The sequence below is a fragment of the Chiloscyllium plagiosum genome, chromosome 34, assembly GCF_004010195.1.
Source record: "Chiloscyllium plagiosum isolate BGI_BamShark_2017 chromosome 34, ASM401019v2, whole genome shotgun sequence".
Classification (NCBI taxonomy): Eukaryota; Metazoa; Chordata; class Chondrichthyes; order Orectolobiformes; family Hemiscylliidae; genus Chiloscyllium; species Chiloscyllium plagiosum.
In genome coordinates, this window is record NC_057743.1 from 15,723,706 (window position 1) to 15,743,064 (window position 19,359).

At 42.0% G+C, this 19,359-nt stretch overlaps 1 protein-coding gene across 1 annotated transcript in view; it reads left to right on the forward strand.

The window, feature by feature from the left end:
• LOC122540092 (rho guanine nucleotide exchange factor 10-like protein) overlaps window positions 1-18,477 on the forward strand; it is a 94,250-nt gene extending 75,773 nt beyond the window's left edge. Inside the window, exons 21-23 of the mRNA XM_043675403.1 lie at window positions 11,494-11,665; window positions 16,267-16,389; window positions 17,070-18,477. Coding sequence (XP_043531338.1) covers window positions 11,494-11,665; window positions 16,267-16,389; window positions 17,070-17,593 — 819 coding nt within the window. The 3' untranslated portion in view covers window positions 17,594-18,477. The remainder of the gene's footprint in view (window positions 1-11,493; window positions 11,666-16,266; window positions 16,390-17,069) is intronic.
• The last annotated feature ends 882 nt before the right edge of the window (window positions 18,478-19,359 follow it).

Sequence of the window (19,359 nt, forward strand, 5' to 3'; positions counted from 1 at the left end):
AAAATAGCATATTTGTTTGAAATGGGGATAGCCACAGAAGGTTCCTGTCCAACCTGCCAACCTCTCCTACCTTTCCTGGAGTTCCTGATGGTATCTGCAGCTTTTCTCCCTTCCTATAACTGCCATCCATCACATCCCTAGCTCTTGTAAATTCCTTATTGTCTCTAACTGCCGCTCCAACCAATCCATTCGTTCTGACAGGATTCTCAACCAAAGACATTTATTGCAGATATAATCCTCAGTAACCCTTAAACTCTCCTAAAACTCCCATATCCGACAGGAAGAGCACATCACACTACTAAAGGCCGTTTTGCTCCTTCCAATCTACAGACCCAGAAAATAGCACCACGTTATTGCTCTATAAAGCACTGCTCCAGGCAAAGTTAGTACTTATGGCATATATGTTTAAAACTTAATCAAGGGACAGATCCCAATTAAAAACATATAATCAAGAAAGAACCCACTCTACTCACTATTGTGGATTTACAGCAAGGCTATGCTTAAAATTATTTACTTATCTGGTTCTATGCTGTGACCTCTCCCAAACAGGTTCCTCCAAGATCAGTTGTGAATTTCGCTGTTTGTTAACTTTCCCTCGGCACATTCTGATGTCCACTGAATTCAAACAGCAAAGGCAGTAAGCAGTGTGGGTTTCTTTCTCACTCTCTCCCTTACAGACCATGTGCTTGCTGCCTTTGTCTGTCTTTCTCCCTTTTAAAAGTGCTGCTGTTTTGACTTTTTTTTTCAAAGTTCCAAAACAATGCAACAGCTTATAAACAGTAATTGGTGCTCCTGGAATTTGAGAAAATCACCTCCAACACCTGAGGAACTCAAAAAAGGAGCAGCCTGTTAACAGCCAGAAATTTTTCCCCTCGCCATGTAGTTTAGTGTATATTGGAAGACCAAACTTCCCCTGACATGCATCAGTAAACCAGATGGGCTTGTAGAGCAATCTGATAATTTAATGATCTGCATTAATGAGAAAATGCATTTTATTCCACATTTATTAAGATTTTTTTTGTCCTACCAGTTGCTCTGAGGTATATATTGGTGTCCGCAGTTTTCATTTAAGCTATTTCTATATTAGCTGTAAGTTTGTAAGAATGTGCTCTGCAGGCTAAACTCCTTGAGGAAACGCTAATAATGTTGAAAAGGGTGGGAGAGGAAATTGGATGAATTAAAAGTAATGCACTCTAATCTCGCTAGTCTGAAATGTTTGGGACCACTTAAAAGCAAAATAACGCGATGCTGCAAATTTGAAATCAAAACAGAAAATGCTGGAGAAGCTCAGCAGATCTGACAGTATCTGTTGAGAGAGAAACTGAGCTAACGTTTCGAGTCCAGTATGATAATTCTTCAGAACAGTTCTGTTTTTATTTTATGCTTGGGACCAAGTCATTTCTGGATTTGGGAATTTTCTGCATGATAGAATTGACATTTGAAAGCCTTATCACAAGTGTGAAAGCTGGAAAACACAGCATGAATATTTATCTGGATAAAGAAATGTTTTGAAGCTTTTCGTCTTGCACTTGTCCGAACAATTCTCAAGGAAAGCCACCGTAGATGGAAAATAAAATGACTATTTATTTTCCTGATGCATAAAACAATGAAAAATCTTCACAAAGCATTGATAAGAATTATTTGAGTTATCCAAATACTGTATCTTCCATGTTTCTGCTCCCAAAATACTATACAAAGATGATGATGTTATTGAAGATCTGCCTGATAAATCTCTGGCCAACTGATACTATGGACTTGCGCCCACACCTCCCCCCTCACCTCCCTCCAAGGCCCCAAAGGAAACTTCCATATCCGCCACAGATTCACCTGCACCTCCACACATATCATCTATTGCATCCTCTGCACCCGATGTGGCCTCCTCTATATTGGGGAGACAGGCCGGCTACTTGCGGAGCGTTTCAGAGAACACCTCTGGGACACCCGGACCAACCAACCCAACCACCCTGTAGCTCAACATTTCAATTCCCCCTCCCACTCCACCAAGGATATGCAGGTCTTTGGACTCCTCCATCGTCAGACCACAACAAAACGACGGTTGGAGGAAGAACGCCTCATCTTCCGGCTAGGAACCCTTCAACCACAAGGGACGAACTCGGATTCCACCAGTACCCTCATTCCCCCTCCCCCCACCTTGTCTCAGTCAAATCCATCGAATTCAGCACCGCCTTCCTAACCTGCAATCTTCTTCCCCCGGGTGCTTTAGATGGGTCAGTTTTTGTCCAGTGCATGCAGGTTGGTTTCCTGACCACAATTCGGCTATGTTTACTTTAGCGATGGAAAGGGATAGATATATACCGCGGGGCAAGAATTATAACTGGGGTAAAGGCAATTATGTTGCAAGGCAAGATTTAGGATGCGTAGGATGGGAAAGGGAACTGCAGGGAATGGGCACAATTGAAATGTGGAGCTTATTCGAGAAACAGCTACTGCAGGTCCTTGTTAAATGTGTACTTGTCAGGCAGGGAGGAAGTGGTCAAGCAAGGGAGCCCTGGTTTACTAAAGAATGTGAATCTCTAGTCAAGAGGAAGAAGGCCTATGGAGGATGAGATATAAAGGCTCAGGTAGGGCACTTGAGAGTTACAGGTTAATCAGGAAACACCTAAAGAAACAGTTAAGAGGAGCCAGGAGGAGATATGACAAGTCATTGGCAGACAGGATCAAGGAAAACCATAAGGCTTTCTATCGGTATATCTGGAATAAAAGAATCACTACAGAAAGATTAGGGCCAATCAAGGATAGTAGTGGGAAGTTGTGCGTGGAGTCAGAGGAGATAGGGGAAGCGCTAAAAAAATATTTTTCATCAGTATTCACACTAGAAAAAGACAATGTTGGCAAGGTAAATACTGAGATACAGGCTACCAGACGAGATTCCAACAGTGGCCGAACCAATGTCCTGTACAGCCGCAACATGACCTCCCAACTCCTGTACTCAATAATCTGACCAATAAAGGAAAGCATACCAAATGCCTCCTTCACTATCTTATCTATCTGCGACTCCACTTTCAAGGAGCACTGAACCTGCACTCCAAGGTTGTTTGTTCAGTCACACTCCCTAGGACCTTACCATTAAGTGTATAAGTCCTGCAAAGATTTGCTTCCCCAAAATGCATCACCTCGTATTTATCTGAATTAAACTCCATCTGCCACTTTGTGGAGGAAGGAGTGGTTCCGAAAGCTAGTGCTTCCAATTAAACCTGTTGGACTATAACCAGGTGTTGTGATTTTTAACTTTGTACACGCCAGTCCAACACCAGCATCTCCAAATCAAGGTTTTAGAAAACTATGCTGTAGATCCTGCAGGAAGGGAGAGGGAAGCAAGAGATTTGGTCGTCTTAAGAATCTGAGAGTAGGAATTCAGTGATGACATGGTAAGGACTGTGGGGGAGTTGAAGAGTGTGTGGGCTGATGCATTTGGAGCTTGGATCATGAGGGGGGGTTTCCAAAGAGCACTGCGCAGAAGGTTTGGGACAGTCTGAAGAACGAGGAAGATATTTTTAATTTGATCAATCTGGTACTTAAGTATCTGATGCCTGCAATCTGTCTCACTTTTGACATGAAATTAAAAAGGTGCACGTGCTTCATGCAAGACTTTGTGACTGCCATACCAGAAGCCTTTTATTTGTAGGCATAATTCCTTTCCACTGACTACTTTTCCTGACAGTCAGTAAAATCTTTGCACAGCTGGAGCCATAAACCCATCTCCTTGACGATGGAGGACAATTTTAAAATTTATTTTTAAATGATAGGATCTCTTAAGGCTTTGCATAAAACATTAAAAATTCATATTAGCTGTGAGAAGCTTGAGCCATTTGCATTACAAAGTGGGCAGGAGTTTGTGTACGCTGCAGAAAATGATCTTTGATTAATTTCTGTGAGAATATTTTATGAAAGCCACATGAAGCAAAAATGGATTTTGATGCTCCCGGTAGCAGCAATAGAATTAACTAGCAGATGTTGCTTTCTGCTCTAACACCAGAGTATTGCTGCAGTTACTTTTGGCACAGAATGTGCTCTAATCCATTCAACCTTAAAGGGGCACTGTTGTCTTTCTTGGCAGACTTTTGGACATACAACCCAATTTTTCAGAGTCTGTGAGTTCATCAACACTAAATATTTTCTAGAACAGAAAATACAATTAAGCTTTGGCCTTCTTTTTAACCATATTTCTCAAGTCCTTTTCAGAAATGCCTCTATTTCAGCCCAAACAGATTGTATTTTATGCTTCTCTGGCCTTTTGTGTGCAATTCTTGTACCCTTCAATGAAATTAAATACAGCCTGACTTTTACTTCTGTCTTGATTTTAATTTTTAATTTGTGTCCCCTGGTATATGAACCATTCACCATCTTGCAACCACCAAATCCCTGCTAATGTGAGTTGCATACAGAAGTGGCATGTTTTCTGTGTTTTTTTAAATGTTGTCTTATTTGCCGTGATGCTCTTCTTGTCTGTGATGGAGATTTTTTGTGTGTGTGTGGCATTGTTGACATTAACTTGGCCTAGAAAATTACCATTTGATGTGTCACTTTACACTTTGGTACCAACCAAGCCCTTTCATTTTGTTGTTTGCAAAAGTCCAGAGGGGTCAGAGTCTATATACTTCTGCCACTTGCCTTGTTTTGTAAAGGACACTTCCCATGTTTCTCTTATTCCATATTACGCTGCTTGTTGTTTTTGCACAGAAAAGGAGTGCAATGATGGACTTGTTTTAATATAGCATTTTCAGAACCTCGAAGTCTTATTAAAGCTTGACAATCAATGAAGTACTTTTGAGGTGTAGGCACCATTGCAATGCAGGCATGATTAATGGTGGGACCTTGAGTACTGTTGTAGAACAGGGGACCTATAGATTCAGGTACATAGTTCTGTTGAAGTTTGCATCACATATAGACGGGGTGCTTAAAAAGGCATTTGGCACGCTTACCTTCATTGCTCAGTCCTTCCAGTACAGAAGTTGGGAAGTCATGTTGAGGTTGTACACGACATTGGTGAGACATCTTCTGGAATACTGTGCCCCGTTCAGGTCGCCCAGTTAGAGGAAGGATATTATTAAGCTGGAGAGGGTTCAGAAGAGATTTACCAGGATGTTGCCAGGAATAGAAGGTTTGAGTTATAAAGGAATGCTGGGACTTTTTTCACTGGAGTGTAGGAGATTGAGAGATGACCTTATTGAGGTTTAGAAAATCATGAGGGATATAGATAGGGTTAAAGGTAAATGTCTTTTCCCTAGGATGAGGGGTTTCAAGATTAGGCAGCATATTTTAAGGTGAGAAGACAGCGATATTAAAAAAAACACGAGAGGCAAATTTTTTTACACAGAGTCATTCATGTGTGGAATGAACTTCGAAAGGAAGTGGTGGGTGCTGGTACAATTACAATATTTAAAAGACATTTAGATTAGTATGTGAATAAGAAATGCTTGGAGGGATATTGGCCAAGAGCAGGCTGGTGAGGCTAGTTTAATTTGGGATGATGTTTTGTATGGTCTGGTTGGACCGAAGGGTCTATAAATGTATGACTATGGCATCCACATTGCGCACAGCAAACACCCACAAATAAAAATGAGATAAAAGATCTAGTTTAGTTTATGGTTAAGGGATAAATATTGGTTTGAACACCAGGGGGCGCATCACTGGACTACTTCAAATAGTTTCTCCATCTCTTGTTGCATACCTGAGAGACTGGGTGGGGTTACCTTGCTGCAATAGTCACATTTTCAACAGTGTGGCAGTCTTTCAGTACTGTCCTGACAGGTCAGCCTAGATTTTACACACATGCCTCAAGAGTAGGATCCTGATCTGCAAGGTTTTTGAAAACTCAAAGGGTGCTTGAGGAATTCTGCGGCTCTTAGCTTACCATCGATGGCAGCAATGGGATAATGAAACTTTTTCTTAAGAAGGAAACAGAAAGGCATCTTGGAACTAAAAATGTAAGGACAAGTATCATACAATATGAATTTCCGAAAGGAAAATCTTCCTTGTTCAACCTCACTGAACTCTTTGAAGGAGTACAGAGTGAGTAGACAAGAGTAATATAGTAGATAAAATGCACCTAGATTTACAAAGAAGGCTTCAATAAGGCACTACATCTTGACTTATGAATAATGTCAAGCATGTAGCATCACAGGGTAAAATGTAGAGTGAGTATGTACTGAACATAAGTGTAATCATGAATATGAATAATACAAATGCTGAGAAACAAAGGGTAGCTATTCAAGGTGATGGCACAAACTAAGTGAGATCTGTACGTGAGCATTAGGATGACTTCACCATTTATTTATTAGCAACTAAGTCTTTGGAATCAAAAATACAATTTCTTAATTTGCAGATAGCACCTAATTGGAAGGGATGAAGGAGGGGTGGGTGGCGAGAGAGAGGGTGGAGGATTGTCAGTACTGAAGTGAACAGCAAAAAAATCTCAAGAAGCCATTAACAAATTTGAAGAATGGACAGACAGTGGTTGAATTTTAACATTGCTCAGTATGAAGCAAGGAATGCAGAGTCACAGATTTAATTTTTAGATATTACAAATCTAAATGGGGATGAAGGAGCAAGGGGCTGTGGGAGTGCAAACATACAAATGACTGAATGTTGTAATTGTGGTCAATAAGGCCGTACAACAGCAAATCAAGCTGGAGTTTATTTCCAGAGGGATAGAATTTAAAAGAGAAATAATGCTAAACGTTTATTGAACTTTGCTTAGAGCACACTGGGGAGTAGGGTTGATGTTTTAGAAAATAGTAATAGAAGCACTGGAAGAGGTGTAAAAGAGGACTGAAGTTATCTGAGAGACTAAACCAGATAGAAAAGGACAAATAGGCTGGACCCCTTCGATTGGGAGGAGCTGACTTAATACAGGTCCTCACAATTGAGCATTGGTTTAGTAAACACACTGGGCTGATCTTAACACTCTGCAAGTGGCTGAGCTTTGACTGAATTGGGATTTTGTGCAGGGGAAAACCAGAGACTGTCAATATTCATCAAGAAATCAAGTGGGGAATTCAGAAGAAACTTTTCCACCCAGTGATGACAGACCGTTAAGCTCGCTAACATATGGAGTAATTGAGGCGAATAGTTTAGATACACTTGAGAGAAGGCTTCAGGAGCATACCAGGGAAAAGGGAATGGAAAGTTATGCTAATAGCTAAATAAAGAGAGCTGAGAAATGGATGGAGTCGGTGGTAAAGACTGGCACAGAGTGGCTAGGCTAAATGACCTGGCAGCATCTTTGCAGAGAAATCAGAGTTAACGTTTCGGGTTACCCATAATGTTAACACTGATTTTTCTCCACAGATCCTGCCAGACCCGCTGAGCTTTCCAAGCAATTCCTGTTTTTCTCCAATTTCCAGCATTCGCAGTTCTCTTTGGTTTTTATTTAGGCTAAGTGACCTGTTTTGTGTGCTTTTATATTCTTGAATTCCACACAGTTGCCTGCCACAGAACTGAATGCTCCCACTGACACCCAATTTTTATAACGAATGCACATAACTCTGAATGATACATTGGGAAAATGTTTTTATTCATTCTTTCCACAATTATTATAAGCGTAAAGCCATCTGATTTTATAGACTGAATTGCTGAATGACAAACTAACATTTGATTTCTGTTTGTTCTTGCCTCCTCCTTGGGTATCGACGGGAGATTCTGACAATATCTGGAGAACTGCTGAAATTTGAGAGGCTGATTTCTTTGTGTGAAATTATTTTTGGATGCGCTGTGAAACTGGGGGAATAGAAGAGAGAGAGCAAAATCTTGATCTCAGCTAGTTTGCTGAAATATTCTTGACAGGGACTGAATGTACTGTATTTGCTAAAGCATCTGTCAGCAGCGAACCAGAAAAGAATTAGTCTGGCTTGCAAGGCTGACTGGGCTTTTTCGACCTCCCCTGATTTTTTTTTATAAACGAAAGAAGCACAAACTAGATCTCAGTAGATTTAAGCTGAATTTGACAGCCTCTGTGCTGTAAATTTCAAACATTCCTGGCGCTGTTTCATTTCTCTTTCGCTTCTCGTTCACTGAAGGTGAGGGTCCCTACTGGAGCACCATTCCTCAGGGACTCTTTTATTCCCACATGCATCTCTAAAGAGTCCATTCTTGAAAATGTCAGCCTAGATACTCTCAAGGCTGTGTGAAGGGCGTCATGACTGAGCTAAATCTCATCACCCAAACTATTGTCCTCTGGTTAGCAATCAGAAGGAGAAATAGCAGTTGGAAGATTTTGCAACCCTATGCTTCCTGCTGCTGATTTATAGCGTTCTTCTGGGTATCTCGACTTAGCGGAAATAGCAAAGTACATCAGAGACATTTATCCTGAAACCTTCCTGAAGTGAACAGCTCAATAATACTTCGGGGAATCTCGAGTGTGCTGTGTTCTATGGTGTTTGCTTGACATTTAGCAATTATTCTTATTGATTTTCATTTTAAATTATAAAAGCTGCATCTGTGAGGCATTGCTTCTAATTACAGAAGTGCCCATGTTCATTCTGAAGTAAGTGGACACATTACCTGTTTATGTTGTTGTCAATGGACAGTCCACTTATTTAACTAAAATGAGACTGCTGTGTGTTCCTGATTGGATTGGAGTAAGAGAGGGAGAGAGGCCTGATTAAATTGCAGGTTTATACTTGAGTACGTTAATCAGTTCAAGGTTTGCCATTGCAGGGTGGCGTTAGCTCCATCATTTACAGCATATACTAATGAAGCTTCTGGAATGAATGGCCTTTTCATTGATTGGGAAAGTTTTTCATTTTCTTCAGAAACTGAGAGTCTATACGTTTTAGTTTTGAGTGTTTTAAGCCTGTTTTATCATTGATTCAGACTGAAAAATACATTAAGAGGGCAGCATCAGTGTTTGCATGATTGTCCTCAGAACTGCCTGCATTTATTGAGTTACATTCCACAGCTCTGTGCAGTCGGTGGGACTGCATGGTGTCTGTTTGTACACTGTCCCTTTGCCAGTCGGATTTCAATCCAATGCAAACTGATAGAGGCCAGGTTCCTTTTTTTTCTCCCTCTACTGTTTATGAAGATACTATGCAGAACACTAGGTTGGTTTAATCTAATCCATAGTGGGCAAAGACCCACAGCATGAACTTGACTAAATTTGAGCTAATTGTTTCAAGAGTGAAAGTGTTAATGGAGTTTAAAAATGTCACTTAGGTGCATGGGGGGGGCAAGGTTCTTTTTGAGGCAGCGGCAGAAAACAAATACTTTTTTTTCAGTCAGTTTGTTGTATTGGTTCTTCACTGTAGCACCAGTTACACTAGGGTGCAAATGGCTCAGGCTGCAAACTGTTGTCCATACCAGGATGGAGCTCAGGTAATGTAATTGCTGGACCTCAGCTGCATGGTCCCCTTTCACTTGCTAGCCTGTGAATGGCAGGAAATTATTTCTGGGACTCTGGTAGTTAGCACTGCTGCCACACAATGCCAGGGACCCGGGTTCGATTCCACTCTCGGGAGATTGTGTGGACTTTGCACATTCTCCCGGTGTGGGTTTCCTCCAGGTGCTTCGGTTTCCTCCCCCAGTCCAAAGATGTGAATGTTAGGTGGATTGCCCACAGGGAATGCAGGGTTACAGGATAGGGTGGAATTGGGTGGGATTCACTTTGGAGGGTGAGTGTGGATTTGATAGGCCAAATGGCCTGCTCCCATACTGTAGGGATTGTATAATCAGTGGGCAGAAAAAGTACTTGGTGTCAAGGGGCAGTTGATTAGTGCTTGATTGTTCTGTGTTGATTACTAGAGTCTGGTAACTGATCTGTGCTCAGTTGGTTAAGCCTGGGTGTGGATTCAGATCAAAATAAGCAGAAACATTGACATGGCAGTTGGGCTATTATTCTAAGCACATAGGTTTGAAGCTCAGCATGGCAAATGGTGAAATTTGCATTAAATAAAAAATTCTGAAATTAAAAGCTAGTCTAATGGTGACTGTGTAATCACAATTGATCATCATAGGAACCCATGTAGTTCATTACTGACCCAGTGGGAAGGAAATCTGCCATCTTTACCCATTCTGTGTGTGACTCCAGACCAATGTTAATGTGGTTTGCTCTTAATGGCCAACCAGTTCAAGGATGAGTAGGATGGACAACAAATGTCAGCCTTGCCAGTGATGTCCTTATCCCATACAAAATTTTTAAAAATTGCTACTGGACTGTAAGCATGGGACAAATATTTTGAGATTGCAGAGGTATTTTAAGCCTGTGTCAATAAACCAATTGCACAATTTTTAGAACAATGCAACGACTGCACTGGCTTCTGAGTGGGCAGTGCGGTGGCACAGTGGTTAGCACTGCTGCCTCACAGGCCTGAGACCCAGGTTCAATTCCCACCTCAGGCGACTGTCTGTGTGGAGTTTGCACATTCTCCCCGTGTCTGCGGGTTTCCTCCGGGTGCTCGGTTTCCTCCCACAATCCAAAGATGTGCAGGTCAGGTGAATTGACCACGCTAAATTGCCTGTAGTGTTAGGTAATGGGTAAATATAGGGGTATGGGTGGGTTGCGCTTCAGCGGGTCGGTGTGGACTTGTTGGGCCGAAGGGCCTGTTTCCACACTGTAATGTAATCTAATCTAATGTAATATATTAAAATATATACAGCAGCTGCCAGGGACCCAAATGGAGGCTTAAGTATTCTTAGCCCCAAAAGCAAAGCTGTGAAACAAAGTTCGAAACGTACCACCTTGAGCCTCTTCTGTGCCCAGCACTTATGCTCACGAGACCGGTCAGTGGCCTTTCCCCAGCTCTAGGCTCGAGGCAAAAATAGCAACCTGAGCCCCTCACTGAGGAGTCTTGGCTGCACACTTTGAGTTGGATCCCACTGTTCTTTTGGCAGATGACCATCTTACCCATCCTGATGAGCTGGTTAAAATTAGAGAAGGATTAATTCTAGGGGAGGCGATGTTCTCCTGATATTATCACTGTGCTGTTAATCAGAGACCCAAATAGCATTCTGGGGACCTGGGTTTGAATCCTGCCATGACAAGTGGTGGAATTTGAGTTCAATAAATATCTGGAATTAAGAATCTAATGATTGTCCTTTAGGGAAGGAAACTGTCATCTTTACCTAGTCTGGCCTATATGTGACTCCAAACCTACAGCAATGGGGTTGACTCCTAACTCACTCTTGACAATTAGGGGTGGGCAATAAATGCTGCCTAGCCAGCAATGCCTTAATCCTGTGAATAAATTTAAAAAGAATTTATTTTAAAAACTAATCTGTGCAGTTTGTCAGTGTGGGTGAATTGCATCGGATATTTTAGCTGCCAACGTAACTTGTGTGTCTGTGATCAGATGTTCTGTTTCCTTTCTGAAAATTATGTTCTGTACAACAATTCAGAGGAAATGCTCTCATTTCAAAGCAGTAGTGAGTCCTTTCTGATTTTCAGTTTTCCAGTTAAAATGATTTGGCTTGGCACTGCTTTGAAAACAAGGTGGTGGAGTTTCAGTTGCGAGTAACGTGACTTCTCCCTCCCAGTGTTTTGAAGCCCACCCTGATGACGAAGTGAAGGTGACTCAGATGATGAAAGCAGGCGGTGGGGTGTGGATGGCTTTCTCAGCCGGATCCTCCATTCGATTATTTCACACGGAGACTCTGGAGCATCTGCAGGAAATCAATGTAGTTCCACGCAGCACCTTCTTCACGCCAGGTAAGACACTTCTCGCTGTGCAGCACACTTGCAAATAGTTCACACTTTGGCCAATTTATGTAATCACCAAAGGCAGCAACATGAGCCTCTGATTTGAACATTAGTCGTAGGAGTGGTAACCGCTGCACCAAATTATGATGAAATGCAAACCTAGGAAAAGGCCATTGATGTAGGAACGGAAGTAGGCTATTTGGCCCATCATTTTTACACCATTCAACAAAATCACAGCTGATCGGCTGATCCTCAACTCCACTTTTCCTGCCTTTTTCTCAAAACACTTGATCTCAGCCTTGAATATACTTAACGACCCAACTTTGACAGCCCTCTGTATTAAAAAAATTCATAGATTCATCATTCTTTGACAGAAGAAATTCCTTGTCATCTCTAGTAATCACTGGTTGCAGGTTTCCATCTTGACAATGCTCCCCTAATCCTAACACAGTTCTCTATTAGTTGGCCAATCCTCCCTCCATGCTAATATACTGCCTCCAACACCATGGGCTCTTATTAAGTAATCTTCTGTGCAGAACCTTATCAACTGCCTTTCAGAAATTTGATTATATTACATCTCCTGGTTCCTTTTATCTATCCTGCTTGTTACCTTCCCAAAGAATTCCATTTTCCCTTTTTGAAACCATGCTGACTTTGCTTGATTAAATGGTGACTTTCTCAATGCATTGTTATTATGCCCTTTATGATAGACAGTGACATTTTCCTGATGAAAGATGTTAAGCTAACTAGCCTATAGTTCTGTGTATCTATTGCCTCTCTTTTGAAAAAAAAATTAGGAAGAATAAGTTTCCTTGAAATAAATAACTGGCATCTTGTAATGAAAATGTAAAATATATAGTACCCAATATATGGTACCTACCACAGTATTCCAACATCTCAAGCATAACTACCAATTAAATGACTTAAGTACCTTGAAGTATAGCCATATTTGTATTGACAAAAATGAGAAAGTGAGGACTGCAGATACTGGGGATCAGAGCTTAAAAATGTGTTGCTGGAAAAGCGCAGCAGGTCAGGCAGCATCAAAGGAGAAGGAGAATCGACGTTTTGGGTATAAGCCCTTCTTCCTGAAACGTCGATTCTCCTTCTCCTTTGATGCTGCCTGACCTGCTGCGCTTTTCCAGCAACACATTTTTAAGCTCTGATCCCCAGTATCTGCAGTCCTCACTTTCTCATCTTGTAATGAAAATGTAAAATATATAGTACCCAATATATGGTACCTACCACAGTATTCCAACATCTCAAGCATAACTACCAATTAAATGGCTTAAGTACCTTGAAGTATAGCCATATTTGTATTGACAAAAATGAAGAAGTGAGGACTGCAGATGCTGGGGATCAGAGCTTAAAAATGTGTTGCTGGAAAAGCGCAGCAGGTCAGGCAGCATCAAAGGAGAAGGAGAATCAACGTTTTGGGTATAAGCCCTTCTTCCTGAAACGTCGATTCTCCTTCTCCTTTGATGCTGCCTGACCTGCTGCGCTTTTCCAGCAACACATTTTTAAGCTTTGTATTGACAAAAGCAAGGGGAGAAAGTGAGGTCTGCAGATGCTGGAGATCAGAGATGGAAATGTGTTGCTGGAAAAGCGCAGCAGGTCAGGCAGCATCTAGGGAACAGGAGAATCGACGTTTCGGGCATTAGCCCTTCCTGAAGAAGGGCTAATGCCCGAAACGTCGATTCTCCTGTTCCCTAGATGCTGCCTGACCTGCTGCGCTTTTCCAGCAACACATTTCCATTGACAAAAGCAAGGCAGCCAATATTCAAGTCAAGGTCCAACAAACAGCTATGTAATAATGACCTGACAACTTGTTTGTTTAGTGATGTTGGCTGAGGAAGAGCATAGATTACCTAGAGTGCAGAAAGAGGCCATTCAGCCCATCAAGTCTACACTGACTCTACACTCATACCCAGCCCCCTACCCTCCCTCCGTAAACCCGCATTTCCCATGGCTATTACACCTAGCCTGCACATCCCTGGACACCACGGGGCAATTTAGCATGGCCAATCCACCTAACCCTCACATCTTTAGATTGTGGAAGGAAACTGGAACACCTAGTGGAAACCCAGGCAGACGGGGAAGAATATGCAAACTCCACACCGACAATCACCCAAGTGTGGAATCGAACCTGGGGCCCTGGCACTGTGAGGCAGCAGTGCTAACAACTAGTCACTGTGCCTGGATGAAGGTTTGTATCCGAGAATAGGAGTGAACTTACCCAGTTCTGTCACACTAATTGCAACACAAAACTGAAAAAAATTATAGTCTGGTCGCCTGAGCTTTTGCCGTTAAGCAACATTTAATTTTAGTGTCCCCAGTGCTCTCCTTCCTGTCCCATTGTCATTAAATTTTATCTTTGTGTGAGAATGCTTTAAATTACTCCTGCTGTAGTATGTCAAATTAATATTCAAATCACAAGGACTGATCCAGTGGTTTAGGATTTAAGTAATTCTCTCAATTATTTGCTAAACCCCATTGACAAGATTATGGGGGAGTTGTGGATGGGGACAATGGGGAATGGGGTGAGAATAGGGTGATCTTGGTGTCCCTGATACTGGTGAATCCCTGAGGTGGAGTGTGAAGAAATTTCCAACAGATATAATTTAACTGCAGTTTTTCTGTCGTGCTGCATGGGTCTAGTTTATAAATGATTTAGGAAAGAAACTTGTTTCAGAAATGTTCAGCTCTTCCTGGTTGCCTTATGTAAACTTAGTCAACCAGGGCTGAGCATGTACTGTTCAAGTCCATTCACCACATTGCCTCATCTGAACTCAACACTGTTAGACAGCAAAATACTCGGATGTCAGAAACCTGAAATCGTAACAGAAAGTGATGGTAATATTTGCTGTACAGCTCGTCCAATCAAGTCTGTCTTGTTACCATAAAGGGCAGACCATTTTGAGACTGCTGTGCATTCTTTACTGTAACGTTATAATCGTGATCCCAATATGAATGGGCTGCTACACAATGATTTGCCCATTATATTAGCATTTCATCTATATATTGTGTCCATATCACCAGTGAATCAGCAAATGATTGTGCAGAAAGCAAATACTAGTAACAGCATGGACCCAACAAAATAGCCCATTTCAATCTGTTCTAATCATTTTATCACAGCTATTGACTGAAGCATTGTTGGAAAACTGCTTATTCAAGCCAATCAGTCTTTGGAGTCTGAACATTAACTCTGTTTTTCGCTCCACTGATGCTGCCAGACCTGCTGAGTTTCTCCAGTGTTTTATTTTGGAGTCCAGCGACATTTGCTTTTGTGCATGGGCACTCTTGTGGTGCAGTGGTAGTGTCCCTGTCTCTGGGCCAGAAGGTCTGGGCTCAAGTCCTGGAGGAATGTCATCACATATACAGGTTGTTTTTTTTTTTGCAAACATAACTTTAAATGAACTGTTCTTGCATTAAAGACTGGATTTGAACAGCATACTGTTGGGAGACTAAACAGCCTTCAAAAGCCTTACTATAAAACAAAACACAAGCATAGATAAATAATTCATCTGTAGGCTACAGCAGTCATGAAGACTGGGATAAGCAGACACCTGTAGTACTGGAAAGGTAAAATGTTACAGGTAGACGATCCTTTATCCGAAATGCTCGGGATCAGCTGTTTTTGGAATTTGGAATTTTTCAGTTTTCAGGATAAGTGACAGTTTAATGGTGAAATTTTTTAAAATCTTACTGGAGGAGCAGACTTCAAAGTAAGAACGTGCTTGGCCACACCCCCCCCAGTCTCATCTGAGTGACACACATCGAGTGGATTAACTGTTTGCTCGCCAAACAAACTTGTTAATGAGAAAAAAAACTTCGCAATCTTCGGATTTCGGAGTTTTTCGGTTCTTGGATGTTCGGATAAAGGATCTTCTACCCGTACCACTTTTTTCAGGGAAATACAAATCCTAAGGGTTTTCCAAAGTGAAAGAAATCCCAATTTCTGGATTTAAAAAGTGGCCATGGTTTTAGCAGACCAGAGGGTTTCTCTCTCATTTGAGAGAGAGAGAGGGAGAGAGATGACTGGTGTTTTAACCTGAGGGTCACCATGTCTCAGATGAGGGAGAGGTTGAGAAGAGGAATCCTTTGTGATAGTCTCAGCTCGTACGAGAATTGAACCCACCCTGATGACATCACTCCTCGTCACAAACCATCCTGCCATCTGAGCTTGACCAACTCCCTAAATGTAAGCAAAACCAAGATTCTGGAACGTTCTGTAAATCTTGCACTTTGCTCTGCACTTTTCATCATCTCTGTGTTGGTTTTTAATATCTGGTTAGTGGCTGTTGAATGGAATTGCCAGTGGTAATGGAAAAGACCTATCAAGGAACGGAGATTTGTTTAACTGGCCAGAGATGCTCCATTAAAGCTGGTTATGCAAAGTCAAGCTGATGGTCTGATTAAACAATTATCTAGTTGCTACTTTATTCCTAGTTTCGAGCACTCTTTGTAATTAGAGGGTGGAGAGAATATCTAGATGTTCTCTGGCCTTTTTGAACATGAAGCAAATGATTGTGGTGAGACATTCTTTTTGCTTTGGGATAATCTGGACATTTAGACAATGATATTGTATTACTTCCTCCTCCTTTATTCAGGCCAAAAGAACATTTTGGTGACGTGTTTGCTTGTTTGCCAAGGGATGCTTTGGGTTGGGACCAATCAAGGAATCTTGATCGCTTTACCAGTACCAAAACTGGAGGGAATTCCAAAAGTAACAGGTAAAAGCTTTGATATCGCTCATCGTAGCTCTCTATGTTGCTCTTTGTCGCGTTTTTTGTAGTTTTGTTGCAAGAAAAGAACAAATATTGGTTGACATATTAATCGAGCTCCATATAGATAGGGGTAAATACATTGTGAGATAGTACCAGTTTGAATGAAGATGTGCAAAATAATACGTACATTTAAATTCAGCATGGCGTATAGGTTACCATGGCTTAGCAACAAACTGGTACTGAGATGTAGACAAGTTAAAAGGACTTGGAGATGTCTTGTATGTACAACGGAGGGTGCTGTTTTAAGTTAGCGGCTAACGTGTTGAGCAATGTGAATGAAGGTAAACTGTCCTTTAATCGGTTCTGTGCATGTCTGAAATTGCTTGTTAAGGCACTGTGTAGGGGGCTTTATTCTGTAATTAATCCATAGTATGTTTTGACTTATACTAAGAGTAGCATGACTCAACATTAGACCCTAGCCTGTTGGTGGTGTTTTTAATAAAGATGTCCCTGTCTTTGCATCAAGACCAAAACTGACATCCCTCCTTCAAGAACCACCCTTTGCTTGATTGGTCTGAGTAAAGGTGGTGACTCTGGGAGATGCTGGATTGGTGAGATTCTGCATTGTATTTACTATTAGTAGTGTTCCCAGTTACTATTCAGTTCTGTTTCTGTCTCCTGTGCAGGAAAGGGAATGATCTCACTGAATGCACATTGTGGTCCTGTGGAGTTTCTGATCCCTACCATTGGCTCTCTGGACTTGGACTTACTGAAGAGTGAGTCGACTGACGAAATGCCTCAATATCAGGAACTGAACAGCAAAGAGGATTCCTCATCCCAGGAATCCCTTCAGGATCAGCACAACCACATAGATAAGAAGCAAGGGATCTCGCTGTGTTACAATCTGCGCTCCACCTCCCACCTGCCCGGTCAGTTACTGTCAGCACGCAGCGGTGAGGCTCAGGCCAATGAGAACTCACTGGAGCACAGTGTTGAGGACGGTTCCATCTATGAGATAATCGATGACCCGGACGTGTGGGTTCGAAGCAGGTCTTCAGCCCGAGAAGTTGTCAGAAAAGAGAAAGTCAGCTCAGTTGCCATTGCATCTGGAGGCAGGGGCTACCAGAACTTTAGCAGGGACTTCAAGCCGACTGTTCACAACAGGAATGAAAACACGTTGCTGATTTGGCAGATTCCGCTGTCTTTGTAGAGTTCTGGCAGATATGCATTTGTGAAATGTGTCTACTGGAGATGCACTCTGTTAGCAGATTGCACCATGTTCAATTACCTGCAGTTTGAGAAGATTCCACTTCATAAACAGGGTTACATGCTCAATTAGCAAGAGGTTGTGCATCCCTTCCTTGGTTAGCATGAAGATTTAAAAGCATTCTCTACCATTATTGCTGACACCATTCACTTGTTGGAGTTCCCTTTTAAGGAGGGCTCCTAGCTCTGTAACTCTTCCTGCCCTGTATTTCTAGGTGTTGGGTGAATGGTGCATCGCACAGAAACAGGGAAAGAGTACGTTGTGCCATCGGTTTTGTCTTTTCTCACTCCCTTGCCCTTTTCCTAATTCTTTTGTTTCTTCCCCCTACATCACTAAAGGTGCCAGCCCTATGTTTGCTGCTTTGGAATATTAAAGGAATGTTGAAGTCATTCCTAAGTCACTTTATCTCCTCCTCACCTTCACTCTTCTCGCATGTTTCCACTCTTTCCCACCCCAGAAGACTGGGAAATGACTCCATGGGCGCTGGCAGCCCTTTGACTCTGTGCCCAAGCGGCCAATCTTTGTACAGGAACCTGGACGTTGAATGTCTTTAGGCTATTGGACTTTGGAGGGCACCAAAGCTGAACCTTCTCTGGGATCAACACGTGCACTTTCCAGCAGGAATCACTGGAGGACAGTTGTGTCCCATCCCACTCTCTTCTCAGCCTGGGGATTCTGAAGTAATTCTTCCCACACCACTATTACATTCTGGCTGGTTGGCTTACAAATGAAATATGTGGAAGGACATGATCAGCTCTATCAGCCTTACGCAAAAATAATTGGGAGCAATGGGTTTTTGTGAAAATAAAGTTCTTTGGTGGCTGCAACTTGTAAGCTTGATAACTCAGCAATTCTGTTTCAATCATTTGTGTGTGTATTTAATTTGTGTAATAGTTCTATAGTTTGAAAACTGGTGCTAATAATCCTGGTCTTGCTTAGACACATACAAATCTTCAGGTTATAGAATACTCTAATTCATCTTAAAATGCTGTCTGTTTGTGATAAATAGCCTACCATTTAAGTATCAACAAGTTCTCATTGCAACTTTTGTATTAGTTTTGGTGAGGTTGCATACCATTTCTGATGGTCTTTTCTGATGGTCTCACCAGGGCATTCACCAACCTGTTTGAGAGGTTAGACAACTTTTTCAAGTCTTCTGCAGTGTTGTTCCATTACTGGTTTTGGGAAGCACAAAAACAGCTGAAACTTCCCTTTTGCTCTCATTCTCATAGAGTCATAGAGATGTACAGCATGGAAACAGACCCTTCAGTCCAACCCGTCCATGCCGAGCAGATATCCCAACCCAATCTAGTCCCACCTCCCAGTGCCCGGCCCATATGCCTCCAAACCCTTCCTATTCATGTACCCATCCAAATGCCTCTTAAATGTTGTAATTGTACCAGCCTCCACTACATCCTCTGGCAGCTCATTCCATACATGTACCACCCTCTGTGTGAAAAAGTTGCCCCTTGGGTCTCTTTTATATCTTTCCCCTCTCACCCTAAACCTATGCCCTCTTGTTCTGGACTCCCCGACCCCAGGGAAAAGACTTTGCCTATTTATCCTATCCATGCCCCTCATAATTTTGTAAACCTCTATAAGTTCACCCCTCAGCCTCTAACGCTCCAGGGAAAACAGCCCCAGCCTGTTCAGCCTCTCCCTGTAGCTCAGATCCTCCAACCCTGGCAACATCCTTGTAAATCTTTTCT